The following is a 22166-nucleotide window of genomic DNA, read 5'->3' as shown; positions in this document are numbered from 1 at the left end:
GATAACTTCAATAAAAACTGATAGGGAGTGATATAAGCTGTGTGGATATTAGGAGAAAAACCTTTCAGGCAGAAAGAACAGGTGCAGAGACTCTGGGACTAGAGTGAAGGGAACAAGAAGAGGAAAGAGGAAGAACAAAAGTCAAATAAATGATGGGAACAAGCAGATTGAGTTCTTGGAAGGCTTTAATGTTTCCTAGAGAAAAATAAGAGCCGTGGTGGGTTTCTAGGTGAGGAATGGCATTGCCTACTCTGGAACTTCAGTTTGGTCATTCTTTCCTTCTAAATTTGATAATCTGTTGTTTATTTTATAGTTCATAGACTTTTATAGACAGAATGTTTTTCAAATTTTTATCCTAAAACAATGATATCAAGACATATTGTAAACATTGATGATTTTTATAAATATCCTATCACAACAACTAAGTATTAGAGGTGGAGTCTAAATCAACTCTGGCGAACTCATGAGAAGTCATGCATTAGAGTTTTTACTTTGTATTCATTTGTTGTTTTACAAAAGTAGAATGTTATAACTATGAACCATTTATTAAAATAAAGACTTTTGGAGCCAGAGTGATAGTACTGATAGTACAGTGGGTGGGACTTTTGCCTTGCACGTGGCCGACCTGGGTTCGATCCCCGGCATCCCGTATGGTTCCCCGAGCACCACCAGGAGTGATTCCTGAGTGCAGAGCCCGGAGTAACCCCTGAGCATCGCTGGGTGTGACCCTAAAAGCGAAAGAAAGAAAGAAAGAAAGAAAGAAAGAAAGAAAGAAAGAAAGAAAGAAAGAAAGAAAGAAAGAAAGAAAGAAAGAAAGAAAGAAAGAGAGAGAGAGAGAGAGAAAGAAAGGAAGGAAGGAAGGAAGGAAGGAAGGAAGGAAGGAAGGAAGGAAGGAAGGAAGGAAGGAAGGAAGGAAGGAAGGAAGGAAGGAAGGAAGGAAGGGAAGAAAGGAAGGAAGGAAAGAAAGAAAGAAAGAAAGAAAGAAAGAAAGAAAGAAAGAAAGAAAGAAAGAAAGAAAGAAAGAAAGAAAGAAAGAGAGAGAGAGAGAAAGAAAGAAAGAAAGAAAGGAAGGAAGGAAGGAAGGAAGGAAGGAAGGAAGGAAGGAAGGAAGGGAAGAAAGGAAGGAAGGAAAGAAAGAAAGAAAGAAAGAAAGAAAGAAAGAAAGAAAGAAAGAAAGAAAGAAAGAAAGAAAGAAAGAAAGAAAGAAAGAAAGAAAGAAAGAAAGAAAGAAAGAAAGAAAGAAAGAAAGAAAGAAAGAAAGAAAGAAAGACTTTCTTTGGACTCACTCCTGGCAAAGATTATCTGGGGTAGCAGGGATCAAACACAGGTCTGCTGCACCTTACCCACCATACTTTCTCTCCTTCCTCCTAGTGAAGATTATATTTTCTATATTGAGTCCAAAAGCTTGTAACAATCACAAACGTAATGGTTTGCTTGGAGAAAAAAATGCCATATAATGTAATTAGCATTTTTTTTTTATTGTTTCAGAGAGGCACAAATGACTAAAAACATGAACGAGGATCCGGAAACCAGATCCCCATTCTGCACAGCTGCCATTCATTCACCCATCCACCCAACCATCCATCAAATATTTGCTGAGAGCCACTACCGGGAGAAACTGTATTGCAGGCTTGAGGAGCAGGGCAGCAAGAAAGAACACATTGCTGATCTCTCTATGTGTGAACTTGAATGTTGTCCTTACTCAGAGGTGGCTTAACATTTCCACCTTTCTAATATTTCCACCTCAGATTGGGGGTCACTTTCAAGCTTAAAATACTAAAGACAAAAGCCTCGGGGTGGGAGATACTGCCCAGGTGATGTGGACCTTTAAGAATTTACCTTCTTTTGGAGGATGAGCTTTTGTCCTAATTTCAAAATAACCTCATGCATGCACACAATATCTGGAAGAATTTTTATCACGCTGTCCATCTGTAGCTGGGTCATCGCCATATCTGGGTGTGGAGATTCATGCCCCTAGGACTTGAGGGGTGAGAGGTCAAGGTTTGGAAAGGTGCACAGCTGGAGCGCGCGCCGCTGGCCAGCAGGTCCCCGGAGCACCCTCCTCCCCCCCACACCCCGCCTTCCAACCAATAACACAGTTTCTCCCGTTTCAGCGTCTGTCGCTGGGGTGACCCGTTGCTCTTCTGGCCAAAAGAGCCTCGAAACGGACTTTTCCATCTGGGAACCAGAAGTGATCGGCTTTATGGGATGGAAAGAACTGTTCTTAAGTCCCTCGTTTTACCCAACCAGTATCAAGGTAACAAGTTTCTTCCACGTTACAATCAGTAAAATAGCTTTACTTTGCTTGCAGCGGAGATAACATTTTTCTAGGAGGGAAATGGGTTTCCGTAACAAAAAAGAGGAGAAGGGAGGAGAGAAATTTGAGCATGCATTGTTTTTTTTTTTTTCAAACTTACAAAAAGTTACAGCCCGCTCCGGGTGGGGGTGGGGTGGGGAAAGCCTTCTGTAGCTTTAGGGAAATGAGCCATGCGACTTAGCCAATCTGTCCTTTGCAGTCAATGAAAAAGACGTAGGGTTTGAGGTTCCTTCCGAAACGGGGCTGGCTACTTTAGCCACTCCCACCAGTCCGAGGGTCTGTTATATCTCTGTTCCTTGAGTACCTCTCTCAGTGAGAGCGACCACAGCAAGCAGAGGCTGGGGGGCAAAAAAAGAGCAAAGAGGAAGAAAACAAACGCTGCCAGTTATGGAAGATGTAAGGGGTAAGAGCAAAATTCATTTGTCTAAAGCCTTACTAGCCGAAAAAGAGAAGGAACAAACCCCTCCAAATCCCAGATCAAAAGTGAGTGCTTGAAAGAGCAAGAGGCAGCGAGCCTTAAATGAACTTTCCCACCCTCTCCTTCCCAGAGAAGGCAGAGAAAGAACTTTGGGAAACTTTAGGAAGCAAAAGCCAGCGTAGGCATGGGTGGCTCTTGAAGGAGCTGGAAGACTGCTCATGAATATTCATTACTAATTTGTATTCCGATCTGGTTTTTTGGAGGCAAATGACTTCTTCCGCCTTCCACTAGCCATTTTAGCGGGTGCAGTCTCATTTGCAGTCCAGAGTTATCGTGCTTTGGGGTGGGTACCTCAGCGTGCTTGCTTGAAGATGCTGGACCCCGTGTGTAGATTTGTTTTGTTCTTGAATTTCCTGAATGCTTTCCTGTTGTGAAATTAGCAAAGGTTCCTCTGCTGTTAGACACAGAAGCTAATGTGGCAAGAGGCTGTCACGACAGGACCCCAGAAAGTCTTGTCAGAAAGCTGGAAGTTTCTTGGGATGTGTGGGGGAGTGTGTGTGTACATGCAGGGGAGGGAAGGGAAGGAAGGGGTGGAGGGACAAAGAAAAATAGTTTAATCTTAAAAATGCAAGCATATCTGACTGATTATATTTAGATTTTGACAAAAAAAACCCTGCAGGGCAGCCTGGTTTTCACAGATGGCATGCAGTCTCTGTCTTTTACCTCTTTTGGGCATTTTCTGCCAGGACAGAGTACCAGCTACTGGCCAGCCCATGGGAACCAGGAAGAATCTCTGCATGAGTGGCTGTGGGGAGTTATAAAAGCTCTTCATCATCTCTAATTTTAATATCCCCCACATTTTTATCACACAGAAACATGGAGGAATGGGATGAGTAGCAAACTGATTTTTGGGGGCGGGGTGGGGTGGGGGAGGTGATCTTAAACAGCGGTGCTCAGGGCTTATTCCTGGTCAGCTGGGGTTCTTATGCAGGAATCCAGTTTGATTCCGCGTGCAAAGCAAGTGCCCTACTCACCGGACTATCTCTGGTCCCACCAACTGATTTTTTAATAATGATAATGATAGCCACTAGGGTTTAGTGTCTTTAACTGTGTTGGGAACTATTTTAGCATATTACATATTATTTATGCCTCCCATCAGCCTTACATGGTAAGTACTGTCAATATCTGCCCTATTTAGATGACTCAGTTGAGGGAGTGAATACCTGGGGTTTGGGAGTTTTAAGTGTGGACTTTGAACGTAGCTCCTTGGGTACAGTGTCTAAGGCCCTTTCTCTCACACAGACCCCTCTTCCCACCACACTTTTGACTCCTTTCCAGAGCCTCTTGCTGATGCCTTAACGTTGTTGATTCTGGGTTGGTAAATCCTTGACACTATTGGGGAAATGATACGGTTGAAACTTAAAGTGGGGGGAAAGGAATTTGTGCTTTGCTATCAAATTCACACACTTCCCCCCTCCTCCCTTATTTGGTGCTCATGATCTCACAATGGAGACGTTACTAGTGCCTGCTCAAGCAAATAGATGAGCAACCGGGATGACAGTGATACAGTGATACAGATCTTTCTTTATGGTATCTTTGTGACTAGCTTCACTAAGTGAGAGATAGACCAAGAGGACTTAAGTTACAGGAATCACCCAACTAGGTCAACCAAACCAGAAAATCTCTCTCTGTCGCTGGTTTCTCTTCTTACTGGCACCCAGTCATCTTGGTCTTCAGCCCTTGCCACTTTCAGTTCCTCAAAGAATCTCGAGCTTTCCTCCCTCTCAGATTTGCAAGGAACTTGCTTTGCTGTGAAGCTGTGTCAGGCCCTCTTCTTCCCTTTTAATCTGGAGCTAAGTGTCTGGGTTTGATTTCCAAACCCCCATCATTTATGAATTGTGTGCCTCTGGTTCCTCATCTGCAAAATGAGAATAATAATAATAATAATAATAATAATAATAATGGACTGAGGGATTCATCAAGATTCTTAGAACAGAGTGTGAAACTTATGACACCCCTTCAGTTACTCCTTCTTATAAGTCTTCTGAAACTTTCTGAGCCTTAGATTAGGACCTGTCCTTGCATGTTTCTAACATACCTCACCACTTAGGTCTAAGATGCTGCTTGTGACACTATACCTGTCCTACGCAATGCCTTCTCCTCTGCCTCCTGGAGTATATGTCTTTTACCTTTAGATCTGCAGTGTGTACCCAACGTCTAGCACTTTGTTAGACACCCAGTATTAGCTTTTAGTAAACTAAGTATTATTGCTTTAGCTGATGTTTATTTATCCAAGAGTCAGAAAACTATTGAAAAAGGAGATTGTTATAATAGAATTCCCTGTTGGAACATAGAACGCTTTCATGTAACCTCTAAGGACATCTCTCTAAACAAATACACTGAACGTTAGAATGCATCCCTTCTAAAAGGTCTTCAGCGCTGAAGTGACTTGAGGATCCCTGGTGTGATCAGTGCAGCTCTGGAAGAATTTCAGCACCCCTTCCCCACTTAGGGGCAAAGCTGAAGATTTCAGGAATAGAAACGCACTATCTCTGAACTGGAAACTCTGGTTTCAGAAATATTGTCTCTAGGGCCCCATTTATTTTTTTTTTTTGGCTTTTTGGGTCACACCCGGCAATGCACAGGGGTTACTCCTGGCTCATACACTCAGGAATTAACTCCTGGCGGTGCTCGGGGAACCATATGGGATGCTGGGAATCGAACCCGGGTCGGCCGTGTGCAAGGCAAACGCCCTACTGCTGTGCTATCGCTCCAGCCCCAGCCCATTAATTTTTTTAAATAAAGCAGTCTTAGGGGCTGGGGTGATAGCACAATGGGTAGGGCATTTGCCTTGCATGTGGCCAACCCGGGTTCGATTCCCAGCACCCCATATGATCCCCTGAGCACCGCCAGGAATAATTCCTGAGTGCAGAGCCAGGAGTAACCCCTGAGCGTTGCCGGGTGTGTCCCAAAAAGCAAAAAAATTAAAAAAATAAAAATAAAGCAGTCTTAGAGACTAAGACAATGTGTTCTGGTAATTGATGAAAAACAAATATACTGAAGAGGTTGATCTTGGGTAAAATAATAAAGTACATTAAATTTGTTTCCAGCACTGTCCCTTTCCTCTTCCTGGCATACCTTCAAGCCAGCTTGACAAATATTATTATTGTATGTCTGTTATTTTGTAAGACCCTATGCCAGATGCTTGGGATGTAAACAGTTTGTTCATGGTCTATGGAGGAAGACAGACATAATATACAAACAACCTTAACTGAAGCCAGACATTGTGAAGTGCTAATAATAATCCCTAACATTGATTATTTATTAAGTGCAGATGCCATAGTTTTTATGTTTTTTTATACTCTTTACAACAAGTCCATAATTTGTTTCTATGTCTTATAGCTGTAAGGAAGTTACGTGGCCAGAGTCACATACCTCCTAACACACAGAGGGAGAGGGAGAATGAAGACCTTGTACTTAGGCTCAAAGCCAGAGTTCCTAGCAAACACTCCTACCTCTCTCTATCACAGTCATCCCGTTATTCATCGATTTGCTCGAGCGGGCACCAGTAACATCTCCATTGTGAGACTTGTTACTGTTTTTGGCATATCGAATATGCCACGGGTAGCTCTGTGTTCGGGATATACTCGGTAGCTTGCCGGGCTCTCCGAGAGGGATGGAGGACTCGAATCCAGGTCAGCCGCATGCAAGGTAAGTGCCCTACCTGCTGTGCTATCACTCCAGCCCTCTCTAAAAGATGTAATAGAAGTCTAATGAAAAGACAGGGAAGAAGAGAACAGAGAATGAAAATTTCAGGGGAAGCTTCTTTAAGGATGGGATACTCCTTTACACTTAGTAGATGAATAGAGTCTAGTGCCCACACCAACCCCCAATCTGGCCACTTAAAGACCACTTCTCTCTTTACCAACACATCGGCCTAGTTTAAGAGTAAAAGCTTTTTTTCATACTCTTCAAGTCTCCACCAGGAAACCTATCCTGGAGACTTGCAGAGAATAATCCAAACTTGACCTCTGACTATTGAATTTAGAATTACCAGCCAGGTAATTCTAATCAAATCAATCTTTACAGAAAAGTAATTAACTGCCTTTTAAGTGGTTTTCTTAATCACAATTGCCACTCAAACCTATCCTGGAGACTTGCAGAGAATAATCCAAACTTGACCTCTGACTATGAATTTAGAATTACCAGCCAGGTAATTCTAATCAAATCAATCTTTACAGAAAAGCAATTAACTGCCTTTTAAGTGGTTTTCTTAATCACAATTGCCACTCAGTGTCACTAGACATGTGTGGTAACTTTTACAAATGGTTGTCATTGGCCTTACTTCTACTTGGCCAAACCACCTTTTAAGAATGTTTCTCCCTTTGGGGGCTGGAGCGATAGCACAGCGGGTAGGGCGTTTGCCTTGCACGCGGCCGACCCGGGTTCGAATCCCAGCATCCCATATGGTCCCCTGAGCACCGCCAGGGGTAATTCCTGAGTGAAGAGCCAGGAGTAACCCCTGTGCATCGCCAGGTGTGACCCAAAAAACAAAACAAAACAAAAAAAAAAAGAATGTTTCTCCCTTTGTGCAGTCTGTTCTACTAGTTTCGGCACTTTCCTTAACTAGGACTGCTGAAGGGCATCAGCACTGAATCCTCCTGTCACAGGTTGAATAATGTTAGACGTGGCATTACTTTTCTGAGTGAATGTGAGGTCTGGGAACAATTCACGTAAGTTCTGTTCTTTGTGAGCTTTTTTTTTTTTTTAAAAAAAATCTTTAAAGCTTTTGGGGAAGCAAAAATTTAGTCAGTCTTTGTGGTAAAGAATGACCAAACTTTTTGGTGGCTTGATGGAAGGCAGAAAAGTAGAGGCACAAGCCTCGTCTCAGGACCTAATTGTGTTTCGAGATGGTTCTGCTAAAAGTTAACACGCTCATGCATCATTGGTGATCTAGTTACAATGCAGAGACTCATCCTCTAGCACTAATAAAGTCCCAGGCCACATTTTGATCCATAATATTCTAGGGTTCTTAAATGTCTTAATATCAGGACTTTTTTTGGTACCAAATGACCAAACCCTTCCTCATGCTGGAGCCCCTCCCTCAACCCCCACCCCCAGACACACAAGTTAACACTTTGAGTCACTGACTTGTTTTTGCAGGATAATAGAAAACCTTATTTGCTTACTTATTTATTTGTTCATTTCATAGCTATACGTCCTAGAAAAGAAAGTTGAGGCTCCCAGTTTGTCATATAAGAAACAAGTCTGAGGGCCAAAGAATAGTACACTAGAGCATTTGCCTCTCACATGGCCAACCTGGATTTGATCCCCGGCACCCTATATTGATTTCCAAACCCACCAGGATTCATCCCTGAGCACAGAGCCAAGAGTAAGCCCTGAACATCACTGGGTGTGGCCCCCAAACCAAACCAAAAAAAAAGAAAAAAGAAAAACCAATCTTAATCTCTATCACATATTATTTGGACTAGAGTGATAGCACAGCGGGTAGGGTGTTTGCCTTGCATGAGGCCAACCCTGGTGTGGTTCCTCTGTCCCCTCTCGGAGAGCCCGGCAAGCTAACAAGAGTATCCCACCGGTAGCTTGCAGAGCCTGGCAAGCTACCGGTGGTGTATCTGATATGCCAAAATCAGTAACAAGTCTCACAATGGAAACATTACTGATGCCCGCTCGAGCAAATCGATGAGCAACGGGATGACAGTGACATATTATTCACCCAAAAACCCCTATTCTGGATTTCCTAAATATCTCCCACCTTTTCTCCACGACCCTGTATCCCTAAGCTACTGTCATCCCCTGCCTCATACCAGACAATATGCCAGAGTGGAGTATTTGGTTCTTCTAATAGCTTTTCAGAAGAGCCTGGCAAGCTACCTGTGGTGTATTCGATATGCCAAAAACAGTAACAACAAGTCTCACAATGGAGACGTTACTGGTGCCCACTCGAGCAAATCGATGAACAACGGGAGGACAGTGCTAATAGCCTTTAGGAGTGCCGGGATTCAGCAGGCTCTCTGGGAGCTGTGTGCAGGACAATGGCTCTGTGAAAAGCATGTGGGAATAATCACAGGTGCAAGGGATAAAAGTGGGTGGAGGATGGGTAGAACCTCGAGGGAACTATGAAGGGGAAAAAAATATTGAAGAAAAGAACCTAGGAGAATGTTTGTCTAACATGCAATCAGCAGTTTCTGTGTTAGAATCCCAGGATGACTTTAGAGAACCAGAAACAATGGCAGTACATGCTCTGCATAGAGATTTCCTTTGGATTTTGTAGGAAGGATGTGAACAATTGCTTTATTTCTGTGAGGATGTAAGTAATATAATACATGCCCATTAAGAAAACATGATTAGGCAGATATGGGGAGAAAAGAAAAACAATCATTTGTGACCATCTTTTTGGTGTATTTCCTTGAAGTTCCTTTTTCTTATGCCTGTGCTATTTCTCTCTTTTCGTAGTTGTTGAGTAGATCCTTCAGAAATTGCAAATAAAAGAAAATAAAATAAAAGCCAGTGTGGTCAGGAAGCAGCTAACAGGGTTTTAGTGTAACAGTAAAGCACAAGAATTTTCCACCATTTCTCAAGTCTCTGTTTAGCATAATTTTGAATCACATAACTTATTTAACAGTTCCCAGCTAGTTACTATTTAGGTTGTTTCCACTTCCAAAAAATGTCTTTGTGCATGAAGTTTTTCCATATGTAGAGTTCATGCTGATTGCAGAGTCCCAGAAGTAGAATTATTGGGCCAAAAAGTGCCAGTGTTTTATAGATTTTGATTACTCTTGCCAAGTTGCATTCCCAAAGGGTGAACCCTACCTGCTCCCATAAACAGTTCCTGTTTTGCTGACAAGTTTGGAATTTTCTTTTTTAAAAAAGAATCTTGTTATTTTAGTTTGCATTTCCTTAATTAGAGGAAACTTGCTATTTTTCACATAATGTGCTGCTTCCTTCAAAGTCTGTTCATATCCTTTGCTCATTTATTGCTCATTTGGATTTTATGGTTTTTTATGGGGTTTTTTTTTTTGGTGAGCTCTTCTGTGATGAATATTCAGTTTTCCTTGATATTTGCAATAATTTTTCAGAATCTTCTCAGCATATAGTCTTTTAACAGTTAACTGACTCAACACATTTTTATTGGTGGTGGCATAGTTTGAGTCTCTCTCTCTCTCCGGGATTCAAACCCGGGTTGGCCGCATGCAAGGCAAACGCCCTACCTGCTGTGCTATCACTCCAGCCCCTGAGTCTATATTTTTATTACCTCTTTGATCCCAGATAATATTTTTTTGTTTCTTTGTGGGCCATATCTGGCAGTGCTCAGGGCTCACTCCTAGTTTTGCACTCAGGGCAAAAGCAAGGCAAATGCCCTACCGGCTGTATTATGGCTCCAGTCCCAAGATAATAATTTTTTAAGTTTCAAGTGAATATTATTTTTTTAACCTTTATTTTAATTTTTATTTAATTTCACAATAGATAAATATTAAATTTCTGACTCATCTTTTTAAAAAAGCATGTAGTGAATTTTTGTTTTGTTTTGGGCCACACCTTGCAGTGCTCAGAGCTTACTCCTGGCGCTCTGCTCAGGAATCGCTTCTGGTGTCTCGGGAACTGTATGGGATGTCAGGGACTGAACCCAGGTCAGGTGCATGGTAAATGCCCTACCTACTATACTATCACTCCAGCTCCACATATAGTGAAATTTTATAAATTTGTGCATGCTAGATAATATTTTGTTTTTAGGATATAAAATTGGCATTTATAATTCTTCAAATCATCTTAATTATGTGACAAATCTTCCTTACCATATTTTCCTTATGTGAAATATATAATATATATGCATTTACTTTTGTATGTGTTCTTTGAAACCATTGACAATTTTTTTAGATACATGACTGAGTTTAATTTTCAAAATAAAATTTTAAGTAGAAAATTTGTAAACAAGTTACATGTAAGCAATAAATTATTAAACTCTAATGCTGAAAACACAAAAGTTAGATGGCAATTTATTAAACTATATCATTATAATTAAGACAGTTTTACTAAAAATATCACATATTAATATGTTTATATCATGCTTTAGAAATACTATCACAACACTGACTAGAAAATTAGATGTGGTATTATTTGTATTTATACAAATTCCAAACAAGAAGACAGACATTTACTCTATTTTTTTTTAATTTATTCTTTTATTGAATCACCATGTGGAAAGTTACAAAGCTTTCAGGTTTAAGTCTCAGTTATACAATGCTCGAACACCCATCCCTTCCAATGACACTTTGGGTCCTGAAAAAAAATAGTGCATTTTTACTTTCAATTCCTTTAACTTATTTATTTATTTGCAAAAGGACATTTAAAGCAGAGAATTATAAAAAGAAGGTAAAGTAAATGCAGGGTAATAATTCTTCAAAATTGAATGAGAATAAAAGGAAGGTGAGGTTGCATTCTTTAACGGCATTTTAGGCAGCTGAATCTTGTATGACTATATCACTTTACATAGCATGGAATAGAGGTGTGTGAAAATGTCAGAGCGTTTTCTTTTTCAGTAACCCTTGTAGTTCCCAAGAATCCAATTAAAGTGAATTTGAATGACATAATTTAGGAGGAAGGAGGCAAAATCTCTAAACCATAAAATTAGAATTGCATAAAGATATGCACAAAAAGACATCTGAAGTATTGTGTCACAATCAAAATAATTTTTATTCATTTATCTGAAAAAGTATTGCAAGAGGGCCCAAAAAGTTTCAAGTGCACTAGAATTTGCATTATAAAAATAGTGCAGTATATACATAGCACTGTAGCACTGTCATCTCGTTCATTGATTTATTCAAGCGGGTACCAGTAACGTCTCCATTGTGAGACTTGTTACATGTAGTACATACATACATACGTACATACATATATTGATAAATTCATTTTCTTTTTATTTATTAGGGGAGATTTATTGTACAGGTATAGTATATTCACAGATTATAGCCCCCAAATCCCTAGAATTTAGAAATCCCTAGAATTTAGTAAGGATTTTGAACTGGAGAACTTGTCCTAGATTATCCAAATTGATTCTAATTCTGATTGGAAGTACACAAATGCCCTTATAAGAGGGAGTACAAGGAAGATATGACACAGAAGGTAATATACTTCTGAGATATATTTCATGGAGCACAAGATACTGTGCTGCTACCTTTAAATATGGAGGAGGAATAAACCAAGGAATATGATAACCTTTTTTTTTTAATATGATGACTTTAAATGATAGGAAAGGGGAAATGGCCCTATGATACTTTGAGTTCAGTCCGGTGAGATTGGTTTTTAGACTTTGGACCTTCAGAACTGAGGAAGAGTGAATGTGTGTTGTTTCAAGTCATAGGGTTTTTATAGAAGACATAGAAAATGAATATAGTGCACTGTAGCACAGTAGCACTATCGTCCCGTTGTTCATCGATTTGCTCGATGAACAGTGAAGTCTTCGTTGTGAGACTTGTTGTTACTGTTTTTGGCATATTGAATACGCCACCGGTAGCTTGCCAGGCTCTGCCGTGCAGGCGGAATACTCTCGGCAGCTTGCAGGAGGGAGAGAGGAATCGAATCCGGGTCAGCCGCGTGCAAAGCAAACGCCCTACCCACTGTGCCATCACTCCAGAATGTAGTGCTTTTTTAATAAATAGAAATAGTATGACTTTAGTTAGCTACCCTTTATTCTTTGGTGTGTATTGGGTCACATGCAGCCTAATCACCTGACAGATATTAACTTGGTTTGCCATCAACCCAATGGGATTGGTATGTACTGTCGCTATCTTACAAATGAGCACTGAAGAATGAATAGTTGTGACTTCCCTAATTTATCTTTTAACTGGTAAAGTTGGGATTTGAACCATTAGTTGTTGATCTTCCTATTGTTTTTTTTTTTAACAGAGAGAACTTCTTTTATTTTCTGGTGTGACTTGGGTGCGGGTGGGGGACAGGTTAGAAAGATCTAACCTGTTTGTAACCTGTTTGTATTTGAAAGGCTTTTTTATTTTTTATTTTTATTTTTAATTTATTTATTTTTAATTAGAGAATCACCGTGAGGGTACAGTTACAGATTTATACACTTTTGTGCTTATACTTCCCTCATACAAAGTTCGGGTACCCATCCCTTCACCAGTGCCCATTCTCCACCACCCGTAAACCCAGCATCCCTCCCACCCTCCCCAATCCCATCTCCCCCCCACCCCACCCTGCCACTGTGGCAAGGCATTCCCTTCTGTTCTCTCTCTCTAATTAGCTGTTGTGGTTTGCAATAAAGGTGTTGAGTGGCCTCTGTGCTCAGTCTCTAGCCCTCATTCAGCCCGCAACTCCCTTCCCCCACATGGCCTTCGACTACAATGTAGTTGGTGATCGCTTCTCTGAGTTGACCTTTCCCCGGAACGTGAGGCCAGCCTCGAAGCCATGGAGTCAACCTCCTGGTACTTATTTCTACAGTTCTTGGGTGTTAGTCTCCCACTCTGTTATTCTATATACCATAGATGAGTGCAATCTTTCTATGTCTGTCTCTCTCTTTCTGACTCATTTCACTCAGCATGAAACTTTTCATGCCCATCCACTTAACTACAAAATTCTTGACCTCCTTTTTTCTAACAGCTGCATAGTATTCCATTGTATAGATGTACCAAAGTTTCCTCAACCAGTCATCCGTTCTGGGGCATTCGGGTTTTTTCCAGATTCTGGCTATTGTAAACAGTGCTGCGATGAACATACATGTGCAGATGTTGTTTCGATTGTACTTTTTTGCCTCTCTGGGATATATTCCCAGCAGTGGTATTGCTGGGTCAAATGGGAATTCAATATCTAATTTTTTGAGAGTCGTCCAAATTGTTTTCCAGAAGGGCTGAACCAGTCGGCATTCCCACCAGCAGTGAAGAAGGGTCCCTTTCTCCCCACATCCTCTCCAACAGCGGTTGCTTTTGTTCTTTTGGATGTGTGCTAGTCTCTGATCTTCCTATTGTTTTGAAATGGAATTTACATACCATATGATTTTACTAAAGTGTACAATTCAAGATTTTTAGTATATGCACAAAATTCTATAAGCATTGCCACAGTAGATTGTATTATCTCCCAAAGAAACCTTGTATCCATTAGTAATCAGTTCCATTTCCTCCAAGAGCCCCCTCTCACCACTAGTCTTAAGTAAAAATAAATCAATTTCATAGCCAAGAACTAGGATTTTTATATCACATATTTATTGTAAAGTTATTACACTTCTTTTTTTCTCTTCTTTAGTTCATAGATTTTTGTGCTTTTTGGCATAATGAATACGTGGCTGTGAACTTCCAGGTACAACTTTTTGTGTTGGTCCATATTCTTAATTTTTCTTTGATATACAGATATATTTGGTTAGCAGATTTGCCTTCTGAAACCATAAGGTAGTTCTGGGAAGAACAATAGCAGATACAAGTCTAGACTGGGCTCTCTTCATAATTTAAATTCCTGGAATAATCTCATTGAGAAAGCAACACTTGTAAAAGAACATACTTTCTATCCCTGTAGTGTTTCTGTTTTTTCTTTCACATAAAATGTTTGCGATAAGGATGGTCTGTCAAACTTCCCATAAAGTTTCCTGTTCCTCATTGGTGGAGGAGAATGGGCACTGGTGGAGGGATGTAAACCAAATGCAAACATGAAAGTTCATAAGTTTGTAACTGTACCTCACGGTGATTCACTAATAATTTAAAAAAAAAAGTTTCCTGTTCCTAAGAGACATTACAGGTAGCTTATGGTAGAGACTGTAAGTGAGATTAATAAGAAATAAACAGTCCATTTCTAACTGCAGTAAGCATTTGCTATTATTGTCTGCCAAGTGTTCATTTCCCCTTCTGGTACCAGATCTCCAAAGTTCCGTTGAGGAACCATGCTTCCTTCACACTCAATCATGTTCTTTGGATATTACTGATTCTTCCTCAGTTAATGGAGGAGGGAGGGGGAATGAGAAAAGGGAAGAGAAGACCAACTTTTTTTTTTTTAGCTAAATGAACCAACTCTAGTGATAATTCCAGCACTCCATGGATGTGCTTTTATCACAGTTGCCATCAATTTCCACTGTACTGTACAATTTACACTGACGACACTGTAGCACTGTCTTCTCCTTGTTCATCAATTTGCTCAAGTGGGTACCAGTAACATCTCCACTGTGAGACTACTTGTTATGGTTTTTGGCATATCAAATACACCACAGGTAGCTTGGCAGGCTCCACTGTACTAGATGTACTAAATTCTGTATAACTTTGTAGACCCATAAGTAGCATTAGACCCAAGTGATGACATCCTCCTTTTAAAATACTTTTTTTTATTAGTTTATCCCCACTCCTACACCCCAGCACACCATGCTTACACCTACACACAAATCTACATACAGACTCACACACACACACACACACACACATGCACACCACACACTCTCTCTCTCTCTTTACCTATCTTTCTCTCTCTCCTTCTCTCTCTCCTCTCTTTTTTAAATATTCTTTTATGGTTTCTCCTCTTTTCCCAAACCTTAAAATTGGGGCATCTTCAAGTTAATTCTTGGACTGGAGGGATAGTACATTAGGATGGGTGCTTCCCTTGCATGCAGTCAACCTGAGTTGGATCCTCGGCACCCTATATGGTCCCCTGTGCACCACAAGGAGTAATTCCTGAGTGCAGAGCCAGGAGTAATTCTTGGGAATTGCTGAGTGTGGCTCCCAATTTTTTTTTAAGTTAATTCTTGGAACTTGTTTTCTATCTCCTTTCCTTGGTGATCTCTTCTAGTCTCATTCTATTTAAATCTAGTCTCACTGTCTCATTGAATTTAAACACTATCTGATGTTTCAGGTTTGTTGGCCTACTCTTTCCCTCTAAACGCCAAACTTGCATTAGTTGTCTTCTCTATTCAAAATTCCAACATCAAAGATGCACCTCAGCTTAACGCATCTAAAACTGAGAGCTTGATGTTCCCATTAGAACTGTTTCTCCCACAGATTTTCCATCGCAGCTCAAAACAACTCCATCCTTTCAGTTTCATGGAAACTTAAAATCAAGTTTCCTTCTCTCTTTGTTTCCCCTCCGTATCCAGTAAGGAAATGTATTGGCTCTGTCTTCAGAGTAGAGAAAATAAAAATATAATCACTCCTCACCATTTTCACTTCTACACACAGAACTGTTCACAATCTTCTCCAAATTATTGTAATAGTTTCCCAATTGGCTTCTCTCCTGCCCTTGTCCTGGTCTGTTCTCTACAAAGCAGCCAGATGTTTTAATGACTAAATATTTTAGCCATTAAAATGTTAGCTGGATCAGTCATTCTCTCAGAAACCCTCAGTGGTTTTTCATTGAATTATGTGTAAAAGCCACAGACTCTGCATGGCCTGCAAGACCCAGTGCATTCTGTTTTGTCCAAGTTTACCTTTCAGTTCTCAACTTCTGCTCTCTCCAACTCAGCCAAATGAACTTACTCTATACCTTAAACACCTAATTTCTCCTCGGGGAATTTTTATTTGCTTCGCGTGAAGAGTTCTTCCTAGAGAGAGACCATTTATTTACTGATTTCACCTATTTTGGGTCTTTCCTCGAGGTTATGTTTTGTCGTATCCTATGTTTTGTCGTATCTTTTAACATTTCTGTTTCTCCTTCTCTGCTTAACTTCCTTTACAGCTCTTATTGCCATTTAATATATCATATGTTTGATATATTTTTCATCTTTTTTCCCCTTTGTTGTTGTTTTGTGATGTCCAGCAGTCCATATGCTTGATTTCCGTGTTTCAGGTCAGGTTTATGGTGTCAGGGATCACGACATTAGTGCAGGCGATAGCATTAGAAGTTGTAGGGAAGTGTCAGGGATTGAACTCATGGCATCACACATACAATGCAGGCGTTTTACCATCAAGCCACATAATCAAGACCCCATTTGATATCTCTTTTTCTTATTGTGTTTCAAACATTGCCCTTCCACCCAGAACATAAGATCCATGAAACCAAAGATTTCTTCTGTTTGTTTCCTGCTGTATCCTATACCTAGAACAGAAAAATACACCTACTCTTTGCTCAGTATTTGTTTAATGAATGAGTCCCTCTCCCTTCTGCTTGGTCTTATCCTCCAAACATAATCAAATTTACTTTAGCCTATAATATTCTTTCTTTCTTTCTTTCTTTCTTTCTTTCTTTCTTTCTTTCTTTCTTTCTTTCTTTCTTTCTTTCTTTCTTTCTTTCTTTCTTCTTTTTTTAATCGACTCACTGTGAGATGCATAGTTGCAAAGCTGTTCATGCTCGGGTTTCAGTCACACAGTGTTCCAACATCCATCCTTTCACCAGTGTACATTTCCCACCACCAGTGACCCCAGTTTCCCTCCCATCAACCCCAACCCCAGCCTGTCTCTATGGCAAGCACTTTTCTTCTCTCTCTAACATTCTTCCTTGATTTACTCCATTCATCAAATTAGTTCTCTTTCCCTCTACCAATCTCCTTTAGCTTTATTCTACCTTTACATGAATTCTTTATGAATTTTTTTTACCTCTCATGGGGGCAGGGGCTCAGGGCAATACCTGATGATGCTCACGGGACCATATGGCATGCCAGGGATCAAATCTGGATCATCCACATACAAGGCAAGCGCCCTACCCATTGTACTATCTCTCAACCCCCTTTTCTCCTCTCACTTTTTATATTAACGGTGTTGTTTCCTTAGGCCCATTCTTCATCTTCTTTGACTTTCATTGCCTGCATTTCCCAAGGTGACTTATTCATATTTGGACTTTTAAACCACCAACTCTGTGCTCCAGCTCCAATTTTCATTCACTTTCAACTTCAGCCAGGCTCTCTAAGCTTTAGATCCAAATTCCCAGCAAAGAGCAAAATCTCTCTGCCTTGATGTTTTATAAACATCTCATATTAAATATGTGCCAAGATGAAGTTGTTGACGCTCTTGACCTTGGCCGAATCTACTCCTCCTTCTCCTCCTTCTCAGCCTTCTTTCATTGTAAACATTTATTGATCCAATCTGCCAAACCTAAACCTGGTGATAAGTTTTAACATCTTCCTTTCCTTCCCTCCCAGCAACGCTCCAAGCCTATCTGCTGCTCTCTATGTCATAAATAATGTCTAAATCAAATCCATTTCTTCCACCTTCAAAGCCCTACTGCAGATCCCATGATCTCTAAGAGAACTATTGCAGGAGCCTAAAACAATTCTTCTTCACTTTGTTCACCAATCTTTAACCTGCTGCTAAAATGATCTCACAACTGAGACTTATAACAACTTAGTATACTGGTAGCTAAGTAAAATATATTTTGCCAGACTATCCCACATTCTTTTTTTAAAATTATTTTTTATTAGTGAGTCACCGTGAGGGTACAGTTATAGATTCACACATTTTCGTGCTTGTGTTTCCGTCATACAATGTTTGAGAACCCATCCCTCCACCAGTGCCCATTCTCCACCACCGATGAACCCAGTATCCCTCCCACCCCCCAATCCCATCCCCCCACCCCATCTCCCCTCTGTGGCATGGCATTCCCTTACTCTCTCTTTTTGGGTGTTGTGGTTTGCAATAGGGGTATTGGGTGGCCATCGTGTTCAATCTACAGTCTACTTTCAGCACACATCTCCCTTCCTGAATGGGTCCTCCAACCACATTTTACTTGGTGTTCCCTTCTCTAGCTGAGCTGCCTTTTCCCTCACCATGTGAGGCCAGCTTCCAAGCCACGGAGCCAACCTCCTGGTACTTATTTCTACTGTTCTTGGGTGTTAGTCTCCTATCCTGTTATTTTATATTCCACAGATGAGCACAATCTTTCCATGTCTGTCTCTCTCTTTCTGACTCATTTCACTTAGCATGATACTTTCCATGTTGATCCACTTATATGCAAAGTTCATGACTTCATCTTTTCTAACAGCTGCATAGTATTCTATTGTGTAGATGTACCAAAGATTCTTTAACCAGTCATCTGTTCTAGGGCACTCGGGTTTTTTTCAGATTCTGGCTATTGTAAACAGTGCTTCGATGAACATATAAGTGCAGATGTCATTTCAACTATACTTTTTTGCATCTCCGGGATATAGTCCAAGAGTGGTATTGCTGGGTCACATGGGAGCTCAATTTCTAATTTTTTGAGAGTCGTCCATACTGTTTTCCAAAAGGGCTGAACCAGTCAACATTCCCACCAGCAGTGTAGAAGGGTCCCTTTCTCCCCACATCCATGCCAACAGTGATTGCTTTTGTTCTTTTGGATGTGTACACTCTGTGGTGTGAGGTGGTATCTCATAGTTGTTTTGATCTGCATCTCCCTGATGATTAGTGATGAAGAGCATTTTCTCATGTGCCTTTTGACCATTCGTATCTCTTCCTTGAGAAAGTTTCTGTTCATTTCTTTGCCGCATTTTCTGAGGGGGTTGGATGATTTTTTCTTGTAGAGTTCAACCAGTGCCTTATATACCCTTGATATCAACCCCTTATCAGATAGGTATTGGGTGAATATCCTTTCCCATTCTGCAGACTGTCTTTGTATTCTGGTCACTGTATCTTTTGTGGTGTAGAAGCTTCTTAGTTTAATATAGTCCCGTTTGTTTATCTCTGTTTCTATTTGGTTGATCAGTTGCATGTCATCTTTGAAGATACCTTTAACTTCAATATCGTGGAGGGTTTTACCAACCTTGTCTTCAATGTACCTTATGGATTCTGGTCTGATGTTGAAGTCTTTTATCCATTTTGATCTGATTTTTGTGCAGGGTGTCAGGTCGCGGTCTAAGCCCATTCTTCTGCATGTGGTTGTCCAGTTATGCCAGCACCATTTGTTAAAGAGTCTTTCCTTGCTCCACTTTACATTTCTTGCCCCCTTATCAAAGATTAGATGATCATACATTTTCTCCCACATTCTTGGAAAGATCCACATTTGAATTCCAAAAGTCTCAAATGAAATGCCAGTGCATTATGATTAAGAAAAGGCCAGCACCCCTTTTCAGAGACAATTCAGTGCAAATAAGCACAGACTTTAGTTTCCTCTCATAACACCCCGATGTTGGGAATAATAAAGAGCACTGTGGGAAAGAGAAGCAAAGTGTGATGGAAAGGGGCAAGGGGAATTCCTTGGCAAATTTGAGATTTGTTGTTTTGTCTTGCTCTGTGTGCGCACACACATTTTTGCTTCTGTGTACTGGTGGCTGTCTGTCTACCATTAATATAAAGAAGCCTAAGAGCTGATAGTCAACAAAAGGCATTACTCAGTCAAGACACTAATTAGCAGAACAGGTGCTTATCCACCAGTTTAACAGAGATTTGTCCTCAGTGGTAAAGGAACAAAAGCAAGTAAATGGGCCCAGATAAGGCCCCTTCCTACTTTTATGCCTCTGGACATTATGTTGACATGATTATGACAGCCCTATTGTCTCTATCCTCTGAAACACGACAGTATAGTAACAAGGCTCTTATCTTCTTTCCTGAATCTGAGTGTGACTTTTTAGCTAGAAGATTGAAATTCTTCACACCAATAGAAGAGAACCTATCACTTGGTGATTGCACTATTCCAGAACCCAAAGAAATCTGAGGGAACCAAGGACAAATCATACAATCCAGCCATCTCCAAAGGTGGACTGGGATGAATCTCTAATTAGTTTCCTTAAGTTCATTTTAGAAAAAAGGAAATAACATGCTCACTTATACACACAAACAAAATTTCTTATCTTAATAATAGGCCTTATATTAGATTTTTTTTTGCAATAAAGTAGAAATATCAGGACTGGATGTGGGTAGCTCAAAGGGTGAAATGTGCACATTGCATGTGGGAGCCCTAGATTCATTTCTTGGCACCACATGGTCCCCCAAGTACTGCCTTGTGTGCCCCCCACTAAAATAAAAAACCAATTCCCAAAGAAGCCGAGAAAAAAAATTGATTCCATAATAGGATAAAATGAGGGAGAATTCTTCACTTTGTTTTACTTTTAAAATTTTTGAATGATATCAAGAGATGCTTGGGGGACCATGTGTTTGAATCTAAGGTTCCTGCATATCTTCTAGCCCGTATAGGTATCTCTCTACCCACTTCGTCTGTTGTTTTCATTAGATACAGGAGGAGGATGCTCTGAGAAGAGAACCAAGCAAAAAAATTTTTTTTAATTTAATGGAAAACCCAAAATATAGCTGAATGAAACTTTATCATGAAGATGTTTAAAGAAAAAAAATGGAAACAGTAAAGAACAATCTTAGAGAAAATATTCTTAGTATACAAAGAACAACTTTAAGGACAGAAAGGAAATGAAAGAAAAAGGAGAGCACCAAAGAGATAGTACAGGGATTAAGGTTTGCATGCCTGACATGAGCCAAACCTGGTTCAATCCACAGTAGCACATGGTCTCCTGAGCATCACTGAGTGCAGCCCCAGAGCCCGCTAGCCCACTAGTGCTACTAATTGTGGCCCTGGAAGTCTCTGAGGACCGTGGGTGGCCTGCACCATATGACACTCACAGCATCACACCTTTGGTTCCTTCCACTGAACTACTAACTCGGTTAATCTAGAGTTACCTCCCCCTAAATACAAGAAGGAAAGGAAGAAAGGATAGGAAAGAAGGACAGAAAGGTAACTCAGATTAGAAATGCAAATAATAGGGACTGGAGGTGATAGCACAGCAGGTAGGGCATTTGCCTTGCACGCGACCAACCCGGGTTCGATTCTCAGCACCCCATGTGGTCCCCCAAGCACTTCCAGGAATAATTTCTGAGTGCAGAGCCAGGAGTAACCCCTGTGCATCACCAAGTATGACCCAAAAAGTAAAAGATAAACAAATAGAAATACAAATAACAGTTCTCTGAAAAAGGAAAAAAATCAATAAATCAGGAACTTTGATCATAGTTACTATAAGAGACATCTTTTTTTAAAAGAAATTTTGGACTTTCTCTCAAATCAGTTCTCATTATTTATCAGAGAATTTCTATCGGGGAGAGACCCTCTGAGTGTACAGAGACAGGCTGGGGAGTGGAAGAGAGACTGGAGATATTGTGGAGGGTAATGGGTACTGGTGAAGGGATTGGTATTGGAACAATGTATGCCTGAAACTTAATCATAAATATCTTTGAAACTTTGTCATTCATGGTGATTCAATAAAAAATTTAAAAATGGGGAAAAATAACTAAAAATAAAGAAGTTCTGGATTTAAAAAGCAAGAAAGTTGACCCTATTCCAGGTAAAATCTTTGAAAGGAAGTTTATACTCAGTTGTCTTACATAGAAGTAATAAATGTCAGGAATAGAGTACAAAAAAAGTTCAGGATAGAAAACAGCTGTCCTCAGACTTCTTTATAGCATCAAACTTTTCACAAGAATAGGGAGAATTCCCAGTCATTTGATGGCATAAGATTTCTTTTGTTTGTTTTATTTTGCTTTTGAGCCACACCCGGCAATGCTCAGGGGTTATTCCCAG

General features: G+C 40.3%; 1 protein-coding gene across 2 annotated transcripts in view; it reads left to right on the top strand.

The window, feature by feature from the left end:
* Window positions 1–1674: 1674 nt before the first annotated feature.
* The window catches only part of ENTPD1 (ectonucleoside triphosphate diphosphohydrolase 1), a 115024-nt gene continuing 94532 nt past the window's right edge, over window positions 1675–22166 (top strand). Inside the window, exons 1-2 of one of the 2 annotated variants that reach the window (XM_055119048.1) lie at window positions 1675–1708; window positions 2115–2257. In XM_055119048.1, the coding sequence (XP_054975023.1) occupies window positions 2209–2257 (49 nt within the window). In that variant the 5' untranslated portion in view covers window positions 1675–1708; window positions 2115–2208. Of the gene's footprint in view, window positions 1709–2114; window positions 2258–2661; window positions 2721–22166 lie in introns of those variants that run through there. The other variant, XM_012934476.2, reaches the window with a different exon arrangement.

The sequence above is a fragment of the Sorex araneus genome, chromosome 11, assembly GCF_027595985.1.
Source record: "Sorex araneus isolate mSorAra2 chromosome 11, mSorAra2.pri, whole genome shotgun sequence".
In the NCBI taxonomy this organism is placed as follows: Eukaryota; Metazoa; Chordata; class Mammalia; order Eulipotyphla; family Soricidae; genus Sorex; species Sorex araneus.
This window is presented reverse-complemented; position numbering and strand designations above follow the sequence as displayed.